We start from the raw sequence: 18,712 nt of genomic DNA on the forward strand, positions 1-18,712 counted from the left end.
CAAAATGGCATATTTATTTCTTCTGTTATCATTCTAGTCTTTTGAATTAGTTTCTTATTTTAATAGTTCTGCTTAGGAGATTATGGAAAGAATTAAAAAGTCATTTGGTATTTTGTACTGATAGGTGTAAAATATTGGGTGTTTTTTCTGCTTCTTTAATTTAAAAGAAAACATCCAGGCTTCACCTGTCATCAGACCTCAACTACTTGGAACACCAGTAGAAAAGAGGAGAGAGGTTTTTTTTTTCTTTTTTGGCCGCATCACGGCTTGTGGGATCTTAGTTCCCTGACCAGGGATTGAACCTGTGTCCCCTGCAGTGGAAGCGTGGAGTCCTAACCATTGGACTGCCAGGGAATTCCCAAGAATTTTTATTTTTAAAAGATTTCTAAGCAGGCAAAAATTTTGATGTCAGAAAGTCCACATTCTAACACATATTCTAAAACTTTGCTTACCAGAGAACCTCTTCAGTTTTCAGAGCCTGTTTACTTACATTTTAGTAACAGGTTTAAGAAAGTTAATTAGAACACTTAGTCATTAATAAAAGATTAAATTATATATAGTAGTATAGTATAAGCTGTTGAAGAAGATAGCTTTCTATAAAAATAGTTCATTTTTTAGTGTTTACTGCCTTATCGAAACATTTACTTGCAGAAAAGACCCTTCGTTCTCCATGGCCTGATACTGAGATGTATAAAACTTAAAATTGGCTTTTGTGTTTCTTCTTCAACAGACAGCTGGAAATGATCCATATTGTTTTGTGGAGTTTTATGAGCATCGTCATGCAGCTGCAGCACTAGCTGCTATGAATGGGCGGAAGATAATGGGTAAGGTAAGCTGTCATAATTAAAGAAGGTGACTTGCACTGGAGAATTCTAAGTTGTATATGGTTTTGTTTCCTTTTTAGAAGCATTATATTCACTTTACAGAAAATGATCACATTTAATATTAAGAAGCTGGGATAAAGCAAATTAGAGGGTATGTTTATGTTAGTGTTCTTCATGGTGCCTTGCACATGGTAAATACTAAGATATTTGTTGAATTATTCAAGCTTTGATGAAAGATCTAGGAACATTGGATACTAATGGGGAAGAATAAAAGAAAAAAAATTTATTGGTACTTTAGAAAGGTTAGTTGAATGTTAACAAAGAAGTATGTATGGTTAGGATTTGTTAACATTATTTGCGTAAGTGTACGTTAAAAAATAAGTATTGAGGGCTTCCCTGGTGGCACAGTGGTAGAGAGTCCGCCTGCCGATGCAGGGGACACGGGTTCGTGCCCCAGTCCGGGAAGATCCCACATGCTGCGGAGCGGCTGGGCCCGTGAGCCATGGCTGCTGAGCCTGCGCGTCCAGAGCCTGTGCTCCGCAATGGGAAAGGCCACAACAGTGAGAAGCCCGCATACTGAAAAACAAAAAGAGTATTGAAATTTTGACCAGAAAGTTTGAATGCTTCATCTCAAACATATACGTATGTGTTCATAGATGCAAATCTTGTAATATCTGATTATTACCTTTATTTTTATGGAGTATAAATGTAGAAAAATTTTTTTAGGAAGTCAAAGTGAATTGGGCAACAACCCCCAGCAGTCAAAAGAAAGATACAAGCAGTAAGTATATTTTATACTCTTTGAACTTTTGTGTTTATTGTACATAGTAGTTTTATTGTAAAGCATATAAACATCATACATTTGCAGTAATGTTTTGATCGTTATCCTAAGATATGATTGAATGTGTTTGTGTTAATAAATTTAAGAACAAATCTAATCTTTGTCATCAGGTAGTACCGTTGTCAGCACACAGCGTTCACAAGGTAATTGTATCTTCTTAAACATAAAATGAAATCTCTTGAAAGGGTATTCACTAACCACCTGAAGTTTTTTTGTTTGATATTGGGGGAGCGGGGAGGGAGGGGTCGTATTTCTATTTGTCTCTCTGGCAATATTTTTCCCCCTTTTTCCCACTGTTGACCAATTGTGGTTTGTCCACTACTTTGGTGGTATTTTAAGTTCTCTGATCCCCATTGATAGCAGCTGATGCCTTAGAAATACTTTCACCACTGAAGGGCAAGATACCCTTTTTCCTTGAGGTCATGATCTGTGCTTCATACCAGATCTTCTGATTGCTTGAGTTGCTCCTGAAACTGTGTTTCCCAAATGGCAACCCAATATGTTGCTTAAGGCCTGCCAAATAGGGGTAACTTTTCTTTCCAAATATACTTTGTCAGAATTGATATATATGTCCATTTAAAGTGTTGATCCAACTATTTTGTATTTTTAAAGTGTTTCTTTTTTTTTGAGCATTGTCTTTTTAAGAAAACTTCACATATGGGAACGTTTTTTCTCTCCAGTGCTTTTTTAATGGCTCTGATATAAAGTGAAGGGATTACTGTTTTCATTCTGTTGCCTTCAGTCTTAGTTCACTTGCACATGGATTCACATAAACTGAATGGTGTAATGTCTGGGCAACCAAAACTGTTGGCTTTTGAGAAAACTGTCAAATACTTTAACATCAAACTGTTGCAATGCAAGGTATTTCTTTGATTGTTCTTCACAAAATATGGTTAAACCAAGTATATCACATAGGTAAACTGAATAAATGTAAATAAGTACTATTAGAATGGTAATGAAGTCATAAATATATATATATATTTTTTTTTGCAAAACTTATTATTATTAGTTTATTTTCTTAGACCAGTATAATAATTGGCTATAAGTAGAAATATAACTGTCAGTTTCCCATTAGATATATCATAGTCCCTAGGAGAATCTTTCCTGTATTGTCACCTTGATTCATTATGTTTAAAACTGATAGGATTTGTCTAGGTATAGGATAGTGTTATACTTTACTATAATCCATAAATTATTTTAAGAATACTTTACTGAATAGATTTTAGCATTTTTTTAAATTCTAAAATTATATTTTTCTTTTCACTTCCCCTTCCTTCCCCTTATAAGATCATTTCCATGTCTTTGTTGGTGATCTCAGTCCAGAAATTACAACTGAAGATATAAAAGCTGCTTTTGCACCATTTGGAAGAATATCGTAAGTAACAGAAGATAAATTTAAAATGCTTTATATTAGAAACAATCTTACATAGAAGTAATTTGAAAATCTATTGTGAATTTTGGACATTAATTTTAACACTTGAATGTGATGTATTAATATTCACTTGAATAAGTGTATTGTTTAGAGACTATTCAAGCAGTTAACAGCCAAAGATTATTTTCCCATTGATAAATAAATCTTTGGTCTTCAATTATCTTAGAACTCTTTTTCAATTAGCGTTAGCTTTTAAGAGACAAATGTGCTGTTGTGCATATTGTTTCTTATTTGAGTGTCTTGCTAGCTTGGTCATAATCTTTAGTGAACTTGTGCTATGACTAAGGAATTTAGACCCTTTGGCACTTCTATGATACCATGCATTTTCTGTTAATATATTTTAACAAAAAGAAACCTTAACAATTCAACCCAAAACGCAGTTATTAAATGTTAATTCCCAGGTATCTATCCTTTTGTTGTTGCTATTAACAATAATAATAATGCCTTTTAGTGTTTTGTGAAGCACTGTCTTGCTTGCATTTGTTATTAATTGTATAGTTTAGGCCTTTTATAAAAAGGTCACTCAAGGAGTATTCATCATAAAAGAACTTTATATTTTGAAAAGCATGCCTGTAATAGAGTAAGAATAATAAGTTGATGATTGCACTTTCTTAGAAGTAATCGTTGAATTTAGAAAACAAAATTTTTAGAGTTTCTCGTTGCTTTATTATTGTTATTCCAGCTAGAAGAGTAGGAAAAAGGAAATGTTAGCTTTGGTTTGGTTTGATGAACAGACCAACAGCAGAGATGAGAAGGAGACTGGACAGTAAAAGCTGGTGGTATTGGTGTTGAATTTTGGAAGTTTTCGTTTGAAGAGTTTTAGTTCATTGGTAGGAGGATGAAAATGCATAGTGACCAAGGAATGACCATAAGTAAGGGGCCAACTTTAAAGGCAGTCACACGATTAGGGTTTACAAATAGACTCTTCTGTTAGGTGACATTTTTCTTTGTCTCTTAGAACTGACTTTAGGAAAATAAAGTTCTAATTTCGTGACTGTTCCTTTTAATCTGTTTTAGGGCTTTGATTATGGTTATCTGGCTTTCTAGCTGGCTTTCAAATATCTAGATTGGAAAGGTCTTAACCTTTGGCCTCTCAAAGTTTCTGTAAATCTCTGTATGCAAAATTTTATGCTTGCTTTCATTTTGGTGTGGAGTATCTTTGTAAGTTTTATCCTATTTTCAGATTAGTCACAGGGCCATAAAAGATTAAAGAACTCTGATATAGATCTTTGCTGCTTCTTCCTTAGAGAATCCTTTCAGATATAAGTAAGCATTAAATATATTTCAAGGCTAACATTTCCTGAAACTTACCTTTAAAAAGAAAAGGCTTTTCTAACATTTTAACAGATTAAATGCTATTTTATTAAATGTTTCGATTTTGATTGCAGTAGCTTTTCTGAAAGCATGGGAATTTTAGTTTGGCATTAGATAAAGATTGTTTAACAATTGGTGAGTTTAAGTTAAATGACATTCAAATTTTAGTAATTTCATTACTTTTTAATCAAGGATCAATAATTTCTTTTTGTTAAATATGTTGGTATCATAATTATAGTCTAGATTTTCTTAGAGTCAACTATGATTACTGATGTATATATCATTTTTCCTTGGTAAGGCCTTTAAGTTTTATAATTTTCAGTCGAGATAATGTCTAAGCTTTAGGCTACCCAGAGAGTTAGTGTTTCTAAATTTGAAGGAACCATTTTCAGTTGGTAGCATCATTTCCTGATTTTTTTCAATTAAAGGAGATACGTTGATAAATATATATATTGAAAGGTTCTCATGATAGTCAAGTATTCCCCGTAGAGATCCTACAACAGTGCTTGATTTATAAAAGGTGTGTAGTAAATGTTGGCCTATTAAAATATTTAGTATATAAAATATAGTACTTTCTTTCCCTAATTTACATAGCTTAAACTTTTCCTGTTCCTTGAATTTAGGGTAGTCTAACAAATTTTGCTATAGAAATGAATCAGCTACAAATTAAATGCATGTGTACCATACAGATAATTTTAATAAGTATTTTTACATATTGAGAAGTGGCTTGCATTAGTTTTCCCCTTTCACCATCACCTCTTTGTCATTTTGACCCTAAACACTTAATAAATCACTCCTAAATTGATCAAAATATGCTTATGTATACTTTAATATAAAATTATATTGCATGGCTTTCTGACTTGGGTTTTTGTTGTAAAAGTGCCTGTTTTGTTCATGTGTCCTGAGAGAACAAGCATTGTGACATACCTGGCTAACTTAAAAGCAGATTGCCTGTGAAGCACAATTTGAGTCCAATTTTTTGAGGTATGGAGTTTTAGCTATCATGGCTGGGTTTTTTACTCAATCTCAAATAATAGGGCTCTGGTTATTTTGCAGAGTATCTCTGAAGAATGGACAGAATTGCCCTGGCTAACTACAAGCTACGGTTCACAGTGGATAAATGTTGGCGTGCTTTTTTACTTTCTGACTTTTTAAAATTTTGCTTTTATATCTTATAGTTTCCAATCAATCTTATATGATTGCTATTTTAGAATTTAGTGTAAAATCTTCTCTTATATAAAACTAAATATAGTTTAGTATAAAACTAAAGTGTGTGTCTAGTATTTTTCTTCAATGATTTAACATTTCTGAAAAGTCAAGTTCTCAAAATTTACCCATAGTCCGGAAGGGGGGTATGAACTGATCTGAGAAAATGAAAAAATTTAATTAATTTAGGGAATATACAACTTTTCCATTCTTTTAGTTTCCAGTTTTCTATTTTAATTTTTTAATGATTAGGTAGTAAGTATATAGTGTCAAATAGCAAATTATAAATTGCATGGTTAAAGAAAGCCATTCATTTAGTGTACCTGTGAACCCTATAAGTTAAGTAAAATTCATGTGAATAGCTGCTTTTACCATGCTTAATATTTAAAAATTTAAAAACTTTTTAAAGTGGGAGGCAGTTTCTGTACAATGTATACATATATATTTAAGAAGTTATTGATTTGCATGTTTATAAAATTAAGCTTCATTTGCTAATACATGATAAATTTTATAGAATAAAAGGTGAATTTGCATTAAAGGTTCATTTTAATGAAGATGAAACATGAAAATGAGTTGTGTATGAAATTCTCACTTGATATCCAGAGGAGAGTTTGCAAACCTAAACTTCCGATTGTTTCTGATTTCAGAGATGCCCGAGTGGTAAAAGACATGGCAACAGGAAAGTCTAAGGGATATGGCTTTGTCTCCTTTTTCAACAAATGGGTGAGCTAAATAAATAAAAAGTGCATGTGTGGTGCTTTAAGAGTAAAGGATAAAAATATTCATTTGTTTCGATTGTTAATCATTTTCCTCATCTGCCATTTGTTCATTTCACTGATAATTAATACCCTTACTAGAGGATATCTTTTTTCTCCTGTTTGGTCATTTAGTCAGCATTTATTTAGCGCCTGATGCATGCAAACTACTGATAAAATGTTTTCAGAATATAGAAAGTAGAGTTGTTTAAATCACCAGCCAAAGTTAGATATTGACTATCTCATTTATATATTTAATTCATTATGTCCCTGTTTCATATTCCCATGGTAATTCAAACATAGCTAGTGTGATAACTCAAGGTTCCAAACAATTAAATGCAGAGATAATCACATTTCTAAAAATATAGGGATGGATGGTAGGAGAATTTAATGCACTAATCCTGGAGTATACACTAAGGTTTCATTAACCTTAGATTTTATTGTATTGCCTCTATGTTACGACTGTTGTTTGCCAACGATTACTACAAAAATATTGTACTTTCTGTGTAAGAGTGCCTTAGAATGAGCCATTAAAATTTTTGATAATATAAAATTATTTTAGAAAGGATTTTCTTACTTTAGTAAATAGAGTATTTGAAATAGATATCATTTCTTGATGACTTCAGGTCAAATTTATGAGCATCATTCTGAGTCTTTTAAAAATACACCCATAAAAAAAAAAATACACCCGTTCGCAGTTATGCCAAATAGTGTCAAATTGTCTTGTTTTTTTCTAGTTCCTGTCTGCTTACATTGAAACTGTTTGGTTATTCCTCCCTATGAACTCTTACTATCCAGATGCTTGCTATAGCAGCCAGCTTGCAACCATTTTGCCCCAAATCTACTTTTCAAATAAAAAAGTCTGCCCTAAAAATGTTTACATGGCTTATAAGTTAAGGCAAAAGAGGGTAGAATGCACTGTAATGGTATGTCCGCTGTTTGCACAGTAACATCATATCTTGCAATCACATTGTTTAAATGTATAGCTATCATCTTCCTCTCATGAAGTGAAAATGTCTTCTAAGGAGTAGGTTAGCCTAAGAGGTCAGGAAAAATCTGTATATTAGAAGAAAAGTTGCACATGATAAAGCATATTGAGAGGTGAAGGGGTAAGAGCTCCATCATGTATGTGTCCCATCTACCAAGTATAAGATGAGATAAGGAAATAAAAACTATGAGAATGTAGCTGGTTCTCAAAGCTTTACTGTTAATCACAGCATAATATTTAGGAAAGGTAGAAAAATACCTCATACAATGGATTGATAGCCACAATTAGTATGAGTTCCTTAAAGGATTGATAAATAGGATATTAGTGTCTTGTGCTACTTGGGGAAATAGGTTGAGGGCTTTGGGTTGACTAAGAGCTCATTTTTTCCATTTGAGATTATGGAATATATACCCCTGCTATATGAAAGTCACTATTTAATGCATATTTAGTATGAAAGTCGGATAGCAAACGATGTCTGTGTGTGGCCTCTGGAGTTAGCCAGAGATGGATTGTAATCCTGACAATCATCATATGATAGGTGTAACTTAGAGTAAGTGATTTAATGTGATCTTCCCAAATTTATATTTCACTCTCTGTACATTTGGGATATGTGATTGGCAGGCATTCTCAGTGCCACAGCACCGACTGACATTACCCCTGGCTTCCTTGCCTCTTCCTGTGTTGTGTGTGCTAGGCAAACTCCAGTACTGGTTGAACATAACCTCTCTGCTTACTCTGAAGTAATTGAGTATTGATAGAGAAAAACTGAGTCAATGGTTTTGCTTCTAATTTAATGGTCACACATTAGATAGATGAGTACATGTTACTGTCTTTGCAAACCTGTGTTTCTCTAGTAAATATGATTTCCTGTTCTTTGATAACTACTTCATGCCCCCTCATTTCTCCTCGGATATTCCTCACTTTTCTCCATCACCACCCTGAGCTTCAGCTGAGAAAATAGAAGCTATCATACAGGAATTCCCTGAGCTTTCAACCACCAAACCTACATTAAATGCACTCACCTTCTCCCTCTTCCTCCTATTACAGTGGAGGAAAGGTCCTGTAAAAGACCAAATCACTTATGATTGGGGTCCCACCACTCCGTCCTTTTTAAGGACTTTGATCACGTGGTTATTCTGGGTTTTTTTCCCGACTAAAGGTTTATTGAGATATAATTCACATACCATAAAATCCACTCATTTAAGGTATATACCTCATTGGTTTTTAGAATATTCACAGTTATGCAGCTATCACCACAATTTTAGAATACTTTCATGACCCTGAAAAGAAACTACATACTCATTAGCAGTCACTAGCTTTTTTCTTCTACACCCTCTCCCCTCAGCCTTGAGCAACTATTAAATCTACCTTCTGTCTATATAGATTTCCCTGATCCAAACATTTTTTATAAATGGAATTGTATAATATGTGCTCTGCTTGTTCTTTTGTCCTATGTCATCAGTCTTTCCCTCTTCACTGAATCATTCCCATCAACCAAAAAAACATGTTCTGATGTCTCTTAATAAACTTAACCCCATATCCCTTCCTTATCTGTATCCCTATTTCTCTTAATAATTCAGACTCCAACTTCTCAAAAGAGTTGTTTGCACATTCTTCCACTTCTTTGTCTCCCACTCACAATACGCATACCCCCCACAGAAAAAATTTTCCCTCTTCTGTGAGCAAGTAATTGTATTTGTTTTCTAGGGCTGCTGTATCAAAGTAGCTGAATGACTTAAAACAACAAAAATTTATTCTTTCAAAGTTCTGAAGGATAGAAGTCCAAAATCAAGTTGTCATCACGGCCATGTTCCATCAGAAGACTGTGGAAGAATCCTTCTTTCCCTCTTCTTAGTTTCTGGTGGTGACTGGCAGTCTTGGTATCCTTGGCTTATAGCTGCATCACTCCAGTCTCTGCCTTGGTCTCCACATGGCCTTCTTCCCTCTGTGTGTGTCCACATTAGCTTCTCCTCTTCTTACAACGGCCCTTCTTAAAGGGCCCACCCTAATTTGTATTGACCTCATCTTAACTAATACATCTGCAAAGACCCTATTTCCAAATAAGGTCACATTCACAGTTATGGGCAGGGTAGATAGGACTTCAAATAAATTTAAGAGACACAGTTCAACCCACAACAGTAATTAAACATCGTATGGAGCTCAGACTTGTTAGTGTGGTAAGCAATATTTGTTTTTTTTTAAGAATATGCATTTCCTTTTTATGTGTCTCAACAGCTTTTAGTTTGCCTGTTCTTTTGTGCTAGTTTAAGCTGACATTTGACATATGCAAAACAAAGCTGAACCCCATCTACTTTTCACTGTACTCTTTTTTTTTAGTAAGTTTATTTTTTTGTATATTTATTTATTTTTGGCTGCGTTGGGTCTTCATTGCGGTGCACGGGCTTTTCATTGCGGTGGCTTCTCTTGTTGCAGAGCATGGGCTGGAGGTGCGCGGGCTCAGTAGTTGTGGCTTGCAGGCTCTAGGTGTGCAGGCTCTAGAGCGCAGCCTCAGTAGTTGTGGCATACAGGCTTAGTTGCTCCGTGGCATGTGGGATCTTCCCGGACCAGGGCTCGAACCCATGTCCCCTGCATTGGCAGGCAGATTCTTAACCACTGCGCTGCCAGGGGAGTCCCTTTCAGTCTGCTCTTAAGCTGGCTTTTGTTCTTACTCTATACCAGCACTACCCTTTTCAAGTTCACCTCTTGACTTCTGCTTGCTTGACCCTGACAGTAGTTTGTTTTTTTGTTTTTTTGTTTTTTTGTGTGGTACGCGGGCCTCTCACTGTTGTGGCCTCTCCCGTTGCGGAGCACAGGCTCCGGACGCGCAGGCTCAGCGGCCATGGCTCACAGGCCCAGCCGCTCCATGGCATGTGGGATCTTCCCGGACCGGGGCACGAACCCGTGTCCCCTGCATCGGCAGGCGGACTCTCAACCACTGTGCCACCAGGGAAGCCCCTGACAGTAGATTTTTGAGGGTTTCTTCCTTCATCACTGGCTATTCCTTCTTAGTCACCTTAGCTATTGATCTCTCCTTTACCCAGATTTCAGATTTTGCTGTTTTTCAGGACTCTATCCCAGGATGCGTTCTTCTCTCTAGTCTTTCTTCATGACTCTGAATCTTATATCTCCAGCTCCGTTTACTTCACACTTACTAACAAATGGTCTTCATTTAGATGTCTTACAGATATCTCAAACTTAATGTGTCTTAAATCATCTTTGTTTCTTCCTCAAACTTGTTGCCCTCCTCCCTCCCAGTCTTCTCATTTCCATTAATGCTAGCACTATCCTCCCTACTGCCCAGGCAAAACCTAGGAATTATCTTTGATTCCTGCCCTTTGGCTTACTGTGCCCATCCCTCCCCACCAATTCTCTTGACTCTTCCTTTAGATTACATCCACTGCTACTGCATTAGTCCTGGTTACCGACTGTTTTTTTAATTTGGATATTGCATTAGTCTCATAAAGAGTCTTTTTCCTTTTACTATCTCCCCAAACTGTTCTCCTTCTTAAAACATAAGAATGGCCTTCTTAAAACATAAATCGATCATGATAATCTTTCTTAAAATAATCAGTTTTTTCCTCTGGCACTTTTCCTTTTTTGCACACTAGATTCCATTAAAACTAGTCATCTTTCACATGCTTCTTTAAGATGCGTACCAAACACTTTCCTGCCTTAACACACCTTGCAGTGCTTTTCCCTCTATCAGGAACACCCTGGTGTTTGGACTTTTCTAGCTCCTCTTCCTCTCTATTTCAGCTTAAATGTCATTTCAGAGACCTTCCCTAATCATGCTGCTCTAAAGTAGATTCCCATGCCTGTATCTCAGCATGGGATATTCTCTCTCTCAACCTTTTGTTTCTGTCATGGCATTTACCACAATCTGTAATTACTTTATTTGTCCCCCGCAAAAGAATGTAAGTTCTGTGGCAGCAGAGACCATGTCTACCTCATTGACCAACGTTTCCCTAGCACTTAACCTGCTGTCTAGGACATGACAGCTGTTCAGTATTTACTTGTAAGATGAATGAGAAACCAAACACTGTCATTAAAAGCATGTTGGATTGTATAAAGTGCAATTTTCATCCATAATAGTATGGGTTGTTCCATGCACTTTACAATGGCTACCTCAATAAGGGCTTTTGGGCTCGAGTCTTTCAGGTGATTAACATTCCCAAAGTCTGATACCCAAGTAAAAGAAAGATAGTTTAAAAGCACCATTGTGTTTTAGGAAAGCTGTCATATATTGTGTATTTCACAAAGCATTTCATTCAAAAAACATTTGTGAAAAGCAACCATGAGTTTTCTCTATTGCTAACCATTGTTTAACGTCAACTAATAGTGGCTTCTTTGTCATTTCTAATGTTGTGTGGAACAGGATGCTGAAAACGCCATTCAACAGATGGGTGGCCAGTGGCTTGGTGGAAGACAAATCAGAACTAACTGGGCAACCCGAAAGCCTCCAGCTCCAAAGAGTACATATGAGTGTAGGTGAATTGGAGAAGAAAAGGAAATGTGGAATTTTGGAGGAAAATACACTAGATTTTAAATGTTAGAGCTGTTCCCGGAGACTTATTGCAGAAATAGATGAGAAGCAAATCAAGACTACTGTTCAAAAATGTACTTAGTTTTCATTTTTGTAATTATAAATAATAAATTATATCTCTAATGTCAAGTCTCCTGTTAAATAGAGAATATTGAGTAATTTTTAGACATTCTTGGGGGAGGTTTAATCCTCAGTCAAATGTAATATGTATTAAATAAGCATTTTGATCAAGGTAAATATTACCATTACAGTAGTGTAGTTAATGTTGCTTTACTCTTTCTGAACATTTTATTTAATGAATTAAAAATATTAAATTTTTCCTCTCCAGCAAACACCAAACAGCTATCATATGATGAGGTCGTAAATCAGTCTAGTCCAAGCAACTGTACTGTGTATTGTGGAGGTGTCACTTCTGGGCTAACAGGTATGGGGGCTTTACCTATGTGGCATCTTGAGATTAATTTTTAAGCTAAAAGGCTTGGTATTTGTAGGATTTTAATGCGGGTTTTTTTTTTTTTTTTTTGTCTAACAGAACAACTAATGCGTCAGACTTTTTCGCCATTTGGACAAATAATGGAAATTCGAGTCTTTCCAGATAAAGGATATTCTTTTGTTCGGTAGGGGTGGCTTTTAAAAAAATGTTTCCCCCCAGATCATTTTTGAACATTTAACTTAGTGGTTTTCTTTAAAATTTACTTTGGTTATAAAGAAATAAAAATTTCTCTAGTGTTTATCATATTTGCCACTTTTTTAATAGCTCCCTCCTTCCAACACAAGGCAAATAAAACATTCTGTTAAAAGAAATTTCCCCAGAACTATAAGATCTTTGAGGGGGAAAAAAAAATGAAAATATGCCATTTTATTGATTCTTTTATATTAACTTCCTGTTATATTTCAGGCTTAGTTTGATTTTTAAAAATAGGTTTTATTCATAAGCACTTTAAACTATTTATTTTTAACATCTTTATTGGAGTATAATTGCTTTACAATGTTGTGTTAGTTTCTGCTGTATAACAAAGTGAATCAGCTATATGTATACTAAACAATTTATATTGGTAATTCTTAATATTATTTTCAATAGGTTCAATTCCCATGAAAGTGCAGCACATGCAATTGTTTCTGTTAATGGAACTACCATTGAAGGCCATGTTGTGAAATGCTACTGGGGCAAAGAAACTCTTGATATGATAAATCCCGTGCAACAGGTGAGAAGGTTCTTGACTTTGCAGAGTAATTGCTGGGCTAATAGGTATTTTTAAATGAAATTGTTGATAATCGTCATTAATGCTTCTAGCTAAAATGATAGCATATAAGGGCTCTTCATGTATTATAGTTCCAGAGTAGTGGTTCATGGATGCAGGGGTGACATGATGAATGTGACCACCTCGATTGACTCATGCTCACACAGTGGATTTTAAAATGCTGCAACAAACTTAACAGGGTATTAAATTTTTTCTAATACTTAGTAGATTTATTCACATACTATTTGGAGGACTCACAAGCATGTTTTTTTAAAATTATTATTTATTTATTTATTTATCTATCTATCCATCCATCCATCCATCCATCCATCCATTTTTGTTTGCATTGGGTCCTTGTTGCTGCGCGTGGGCTTTCTCTAGTTGCGGCGAGCGGGGGCTACTCTTCGTTGCATGCACGGGCTTCTCACTGCAGTGGCTTCTCTTGTTGCAGAGCATGGGCTCTAGGCGCGGGGGCTTCAGTAGTTGTGGCACATGGGCTTAGTTGATCCGCGGCATGTGGGATCTTCCCGAACCAGAGCTTGAACCCGTGTCCCCGGCATTGGCAGGCAGATTCTTAACCACTGCGCAACCAGGGAAGTCCTCACAAGCATGTTTGATTCAGTTGAAACAAAAGCTATGAATATATTTAGGACCTTGGCATTTTCTTCCAGATTTTGCTGCCTTTGTTTTTCCAGGCAGTTCTAGTGGTTCAAACTTGATCCCACAAACATTTCTATGAGGAAATGGAGCATCAAGATAGGAGTAAGAAAATCCTAAACTATATAACTTTCTTAAGTAAACTGAATATAGGAATAAATAGTCCTTATCTTCCCTATCTTCCCTAGCTAAAGGAAACGGTCATATGTATAATTTACAAAACACCCAAACATTATCCTGAGTTTAATAACCCTAACCCTAACCTGCAGCCTTACAAAGAGTATGCCATTTAGAGCATCATTGTAGAGTTAAAGCAGTATAACCTCACTTTTTTTTTATTAGCCGTGACTTTATAAACTTTTCTTTGTCCTTTAGTGTTTTCTTTTTAATATATATATAAATTTATTTATTTTATTTATTTATTTTTGGTTGTGTTGGGTCTTTGTTGCTGTGCACGGGGTTTCTCTAGTTGCCACAAGTGGGGGCTACTCTGTTGAGGTGCGCGGGCTTCTCATTGCGGTGGCTTCTCTTGTTGCAGAGCACGGGCTCTAGGCACGCAGGCTTCAGTAGTTGCAGCACACGGGCTCAGTAGTTGTGGCTCACAGGCTCTAGAGCACAGGCTCAGTAGTTGTAGCGCCCGGGGCTTAGTTGCTCTGCATCATGTGGGATCTTCCCAGACCAGGGATCAAACCCACATCCCCTGCATTGGCAGGCGGATTCTCAACCACTGCGCCACCAGGGAAGCCCTGTCCTTTAGTTTTAATTGTAATTATGGCCCTATGTGTTATGGCTATGTATTTGTGGTGTATTAGGACTGTATATGCCCCTATAACTTTAAATAATATTAAATTATCTGTTACAATTTTACTTAATAGCAGAATCAAATTGGATATCCACAAGCTTATGGCCAGTGGGGCCAGTGGTATGGGAATGCACAACAAATTGGCCAATATATGCCTAATGGTTGGCAGGTACCTGCATATGGAATGTATGGCCAGCCATGGAACCAGCAGGGATTTAAGTAAGCATACTTGTTCTTTTCCTTTATTATTAGCCTTTGAAAATGTCAAGAACTTGGGAAGAGATTTTAAGTAATTAGTAGATAATGTGCCTTCTTTCTAAAGCATCGCCTTTGAAAGACTTAGAGAGGTTTTTACTTTATAGTTTTAAGTGAATATCTAAAATTTTGCCTAGAAATGTGTTGTCTTGATTTATAACCAGCGTTATGAGAATTTTGGTAATGCTTGGCAATGAATCAACAAATATTTAAGTAAGGAAATAACTTAATAGTTGCTAGGCTTATTGGATACAGTTATTTTGATCCTAATTGCTTTATTCATTATGCTTTTTTTTTGTGCAAGAGGGTTTATTCATACATTGTTATATGAAAGCTTCTTTATACATCCTGAATTACAATTTTACTTAAATTTCTGAAAAACAAACTGGAAATTAAAACGCTTTGCCATTTTTATTAAAAAGAATCTTGTAATGTTGAGAAAATTTATGAGTTTACATATACTAATAATTACCTTAATTTCTTCTTTGAGTAATATAAATACAAGTCCGTATCATGCCAAATGATCACGTTTCCTTCAAGTAGTGGCTTGTTCAACATATGTCAAACTCCAGATGGACAGTTTTCTGAGATTAGAGATGAGTTTTTCTGAGTTCAAGGGAATAAATGTTTATAGATAAAGGATATTTTCTTAGCTATAATTAAACTAACAGAATTAAACTGTACAAATTAAAGCTACAAGGATGCTTGTTTTTAAAAGAAAAAAGCTTTTGCCTTTGCTTTCTCTGGCATAACAGTTATTCTTATATTTGGGCTTAAGAAAAAGGATATTTCCCACGTATGTGTTATTTATTCTTGGCATTATTTATTCTTGGCATTACATTTTATTTTAACCAGTGGATTTCCCCTCCCCTCTGCTTCTTTCACGTTCTGCACCAGTCAGACACAGTCTTCTGCACCGTGGATGGGACCAAATTATGGAGTGCAGCCGCCTCCAGGACAGAATGGCAGCATGATGCCTAATCAGCCTGCAGGGTATCGAGTCGCAGGGTATGAAACCCAGTGAAAAAGGACTCCAGAATCTAAAGCCAGTGGCTTAAGGCTACAGGGAGTGTAGTAAAGCCGTTGTTTACTTAAAGATTTATCAAATCAGTCAGTGCAAATGTCAGATACAATGTATTTATTTAAAAGATTCATTTTTTAATCATGAAATTACTTACCATCCGCATTGTTTTAAAAAGAAACAATATGCTGGATGTCTGCCAATTTTTGCCTTCATTACCTTTTTTGATAAAGTTTCTCAAATCCTTGTTTCAAATACAAATGCAGGGATTGCTGCCACTTTTTTAAAATTGAGGCAGAAAATTGCACAATGTTGAACTTTTTTCCACTGAAGTAGTGTGCAGTTCTAGTTTGCATTCCTGATATGATTTAAAACATGTAATATAAAGATGTAAAAAAAAAAGAAAAAAGGAAAACCAAAACTGTGCAGAGTCTAGAAGTTCTTTGTAATCTTCAGCTTATGCACAATTCTATTTTAGGTTTTTTTGAAATAGGCATTGTTTGAGCTGTCCCATCTCCACTGTTTTCCCTTTGGGGTTTTTTAATATAAGTTATTAGTTTACATCATTTTTGTATCTACATTTTTTTCACAAATTTGTCTTGCCTTATTAAAGTTCTATGAAATATACTTAAATGGAAAAAAATGATCTTTAGATTGAAAACTTTTCTCAGATGGATTGATAATTGCATTCATCTTGTGTTTTATATGAGAAGGTGCCTCAAGAATTCCCTGTTGAATTTGTTTAAAAGGGTTTTTATCTTCTGTGATAAACTTTGCTGTGTACCAGGAAATATAAAAACAAAAACTTGTTACTAAAGAAAATCTCTGAAATGTGATAAGTTCTTATGGACCCATGTTAATTTCATGTGTCAACTTCTACATTTACATGTATCATTTCATTATGTAAAATGTTTTAGCAATTTAATATTTTGCACAGTTAGCAAACTTTGTATGTCATTTCCTCCTTAAAGGCATCATGCAGAGTTGACAGGAGATTTATAAGGTTTTGTTTGCATGTGAATATCAAATACACACTTTGGTAGTCTTTGAATACAAAGTCATCTGCTCTTGTTTTTCAAGAACTTTGAGACACAAAGTTGTATGTAAAGAAATATATTAATTTGCCATATCCTAGTTATATTTACTCAAAAAGAGTAAATCAACTTGATTTTAATATGTACAAATGATAGCTGTGAAACTGTAGAATATCCTTATGTCAGGCTTGGGGTTTCTTGTGAACTCCAAAATTAGCCTGAATGACCGCCGGGCAAAGCATTTTTTAAATGTTCAGAGGCCAAAAGTTAAACAAACAAACAAACCGTGAAATCCTACCTCCTTAACCAGCCTTCAAAGAGGAGAATCCTCAGTGCAATCATTACTTTGATTCTTTTGGTACCTGTTTTCCTGGAGTTCCCAATTTTATTATTTTGGGGTGGCTCCGAGCATTAAGAGGTTTAATCTTTGATGGCATTGTTCTAGTTTTGAAATTTCTAGTATATTTCAGTCTCTTAGAAGAATTGTGGGAGATTTTGTTTTGTTTTGTTTTCAGCGAAAGTCACAAACTCTCCTCTTCTTTGACTCACAAAGGGGAAGGGTCCCCAGTATACATATTTGGATGCTTGGTTGTTTTTAAGACCAGAGAGCTCCTGGTGTTTTATTTAGGAACAGAAAAGGCCCATGGAATCCTAAGAGTTTCCTGGCCTGTATCCTCCAGGTAGGAGCAGATTACTCTAAGCTGGTCTCTAAGCCAATACTCCTGTAAACCAGAGCCCAGGAAAGACAGCTCATAAATGTATAATTCTCTGGAGCTCAATTCTATGCAGTTGTACTGATGTTTCATCAAGTCACTGTGTATTTTCTAAGTGTTGATACATTAAAAGTTGCTTTATGGAAGATGAGTAAATTTTTTAAACACTTGGAAATTTTATTTCCTTGTTAATTAACCTTCTACAGATCAGGGCATGCAACCAAAAGCAGCTTAAATACTCAAAAAAAAGTAACAGGATGCTGTTTTTAGATTCTTCTGGTTTGTGTTCCTATTTTAGGACCCTCACTTTTCTCTTATTCAAAAGTATTTTATGTCCTATACATCTGTGGATTGCAGGGTAAATTATTTGGGCATAAATAATCCAAGCAAAAGTATAGTTCTTCTTTCATCTTGACTATCTCAAGAAATAACACTTTTTATTAGCCAATATTTTCTTATTGCACAATTCTAAAATGTACATTGACTACTTTTTGAGAAGAAAGTAGCATTACTCAAAGGCTTATTACTACTGAACAAATTTGCAATTCAGGAACATTGCTAACTTTGCTTTAAATCTTACTCTCAGTGTTAAATCATTTTAAAAATTTACAGTCTAAAAATCATACTGGTATTAGTATCAGGTAAGGAAATTAAAGTTTTTTAAATGGATTCATTCTCTGCAATATGCATTCAGATTTTACTTTAAAATACATCTGGTACTGTAAAGAACCTAAAGTGGTTCACACTTAATGGGTCATTAATCCAGTATTCTTTGCCCTGACTGTTTGGATATTAAAGTTCCTTTATGTTTTCTATAACCTTTGGGATCTTCTTGCAGTGATTATTGTGTGTGAGAGACTTTTTTTTCTTTTTGGTCTAGTCATATTGTTATATTCACTCTGGTATTTGTTAGATTTCTTTTTAATCTTATTTCAGAAACCATGGTTTGCATCGGGTTAGTTTGATACCACAAAGAATTGCTGTAGATTTAACTCACTATGAAATCAGGATCTCATTTTCCTTGTTAATATTCTCTCCCTGTTGAAATGAGATTCACATTCTAGTTTTATTCTTCTCCTGTTTTGT

The 18,712-nt window shown here is 35.2% G+C and overlaps 1 protein-coding gene across 10 annotated transcripts in view; it reads left to right on the forward strand.

The window, feature by feature from the left end:
- Nucleotides 1-18,444, forward strand: part of TIA1 (TIA1 cytotoxic granule associated RNA binding protein) — a 29,150-nt gene extending 10,706 nt beyond the window's left edge. The window contains exons 3-13 of one of the 10 annotated variants that reach the window (XM_030877476.2): nt 731-829; nt 1,551-1,605; nt 1,776-1,808; nt 2,953-3,040; nt 6,265-6,340; nt 11,736-11,844; nt 12,232-12,327; nt 12,436-12,520; nt 12,985-13,108; nt 14,680-14,822; nt 15,756-18,444. In XM_030877476.2, coding sequence (XP_030733336.1) covers nt 731-829; nt 1,551-1,605; nt 1,776-1,808; nt 2,953-3,040; nt 6,265-6,340; nt 11,736-11,844; nt 12,232-12,327; nt 12,436-12,520; nt 12,985-13,108; nt 14,680-14,822; nt 15,756-15,882 — 1,035 coding nt within the window. In that variant the 3' untranslated portion in view covers nt 15,883-18,444. Of the gene's footprint in view, nt 1-730; nt 830-1,550; nt 1,606-1,775; nt 1,809-2,952; nt 3,041-3,067; nt 6,341-11,735; nt 11,978-12,231; nt 12,328-12,435; nt 12,521-12,984; nt 13,109-14,676; nt 14,823-15,755 lie in introns of those variants that run through there. The other 9 variants (XM_030877475.3, XM_030877479.3, XM_030877478.2 and 6 more) reach the window with 9 other exon arrangements.
- Nucleotides 18,445-18,712: the final 268 nt, after the last annotated feature.

The sequence above is a fragment of the Globicephala melas genome, chromosome 12, assembly GCF_963455315.2.
Source record: "Globicephala melas chromosome 12, mGloMel1.2, whole genome shotgun sequence".
NCBI classification, from domain to species: Eukaryota; Metazoa; Chordata; class Mammalia; order Artiodactyla; family Delphinidae; genus Globicephala; species Globicephala melas.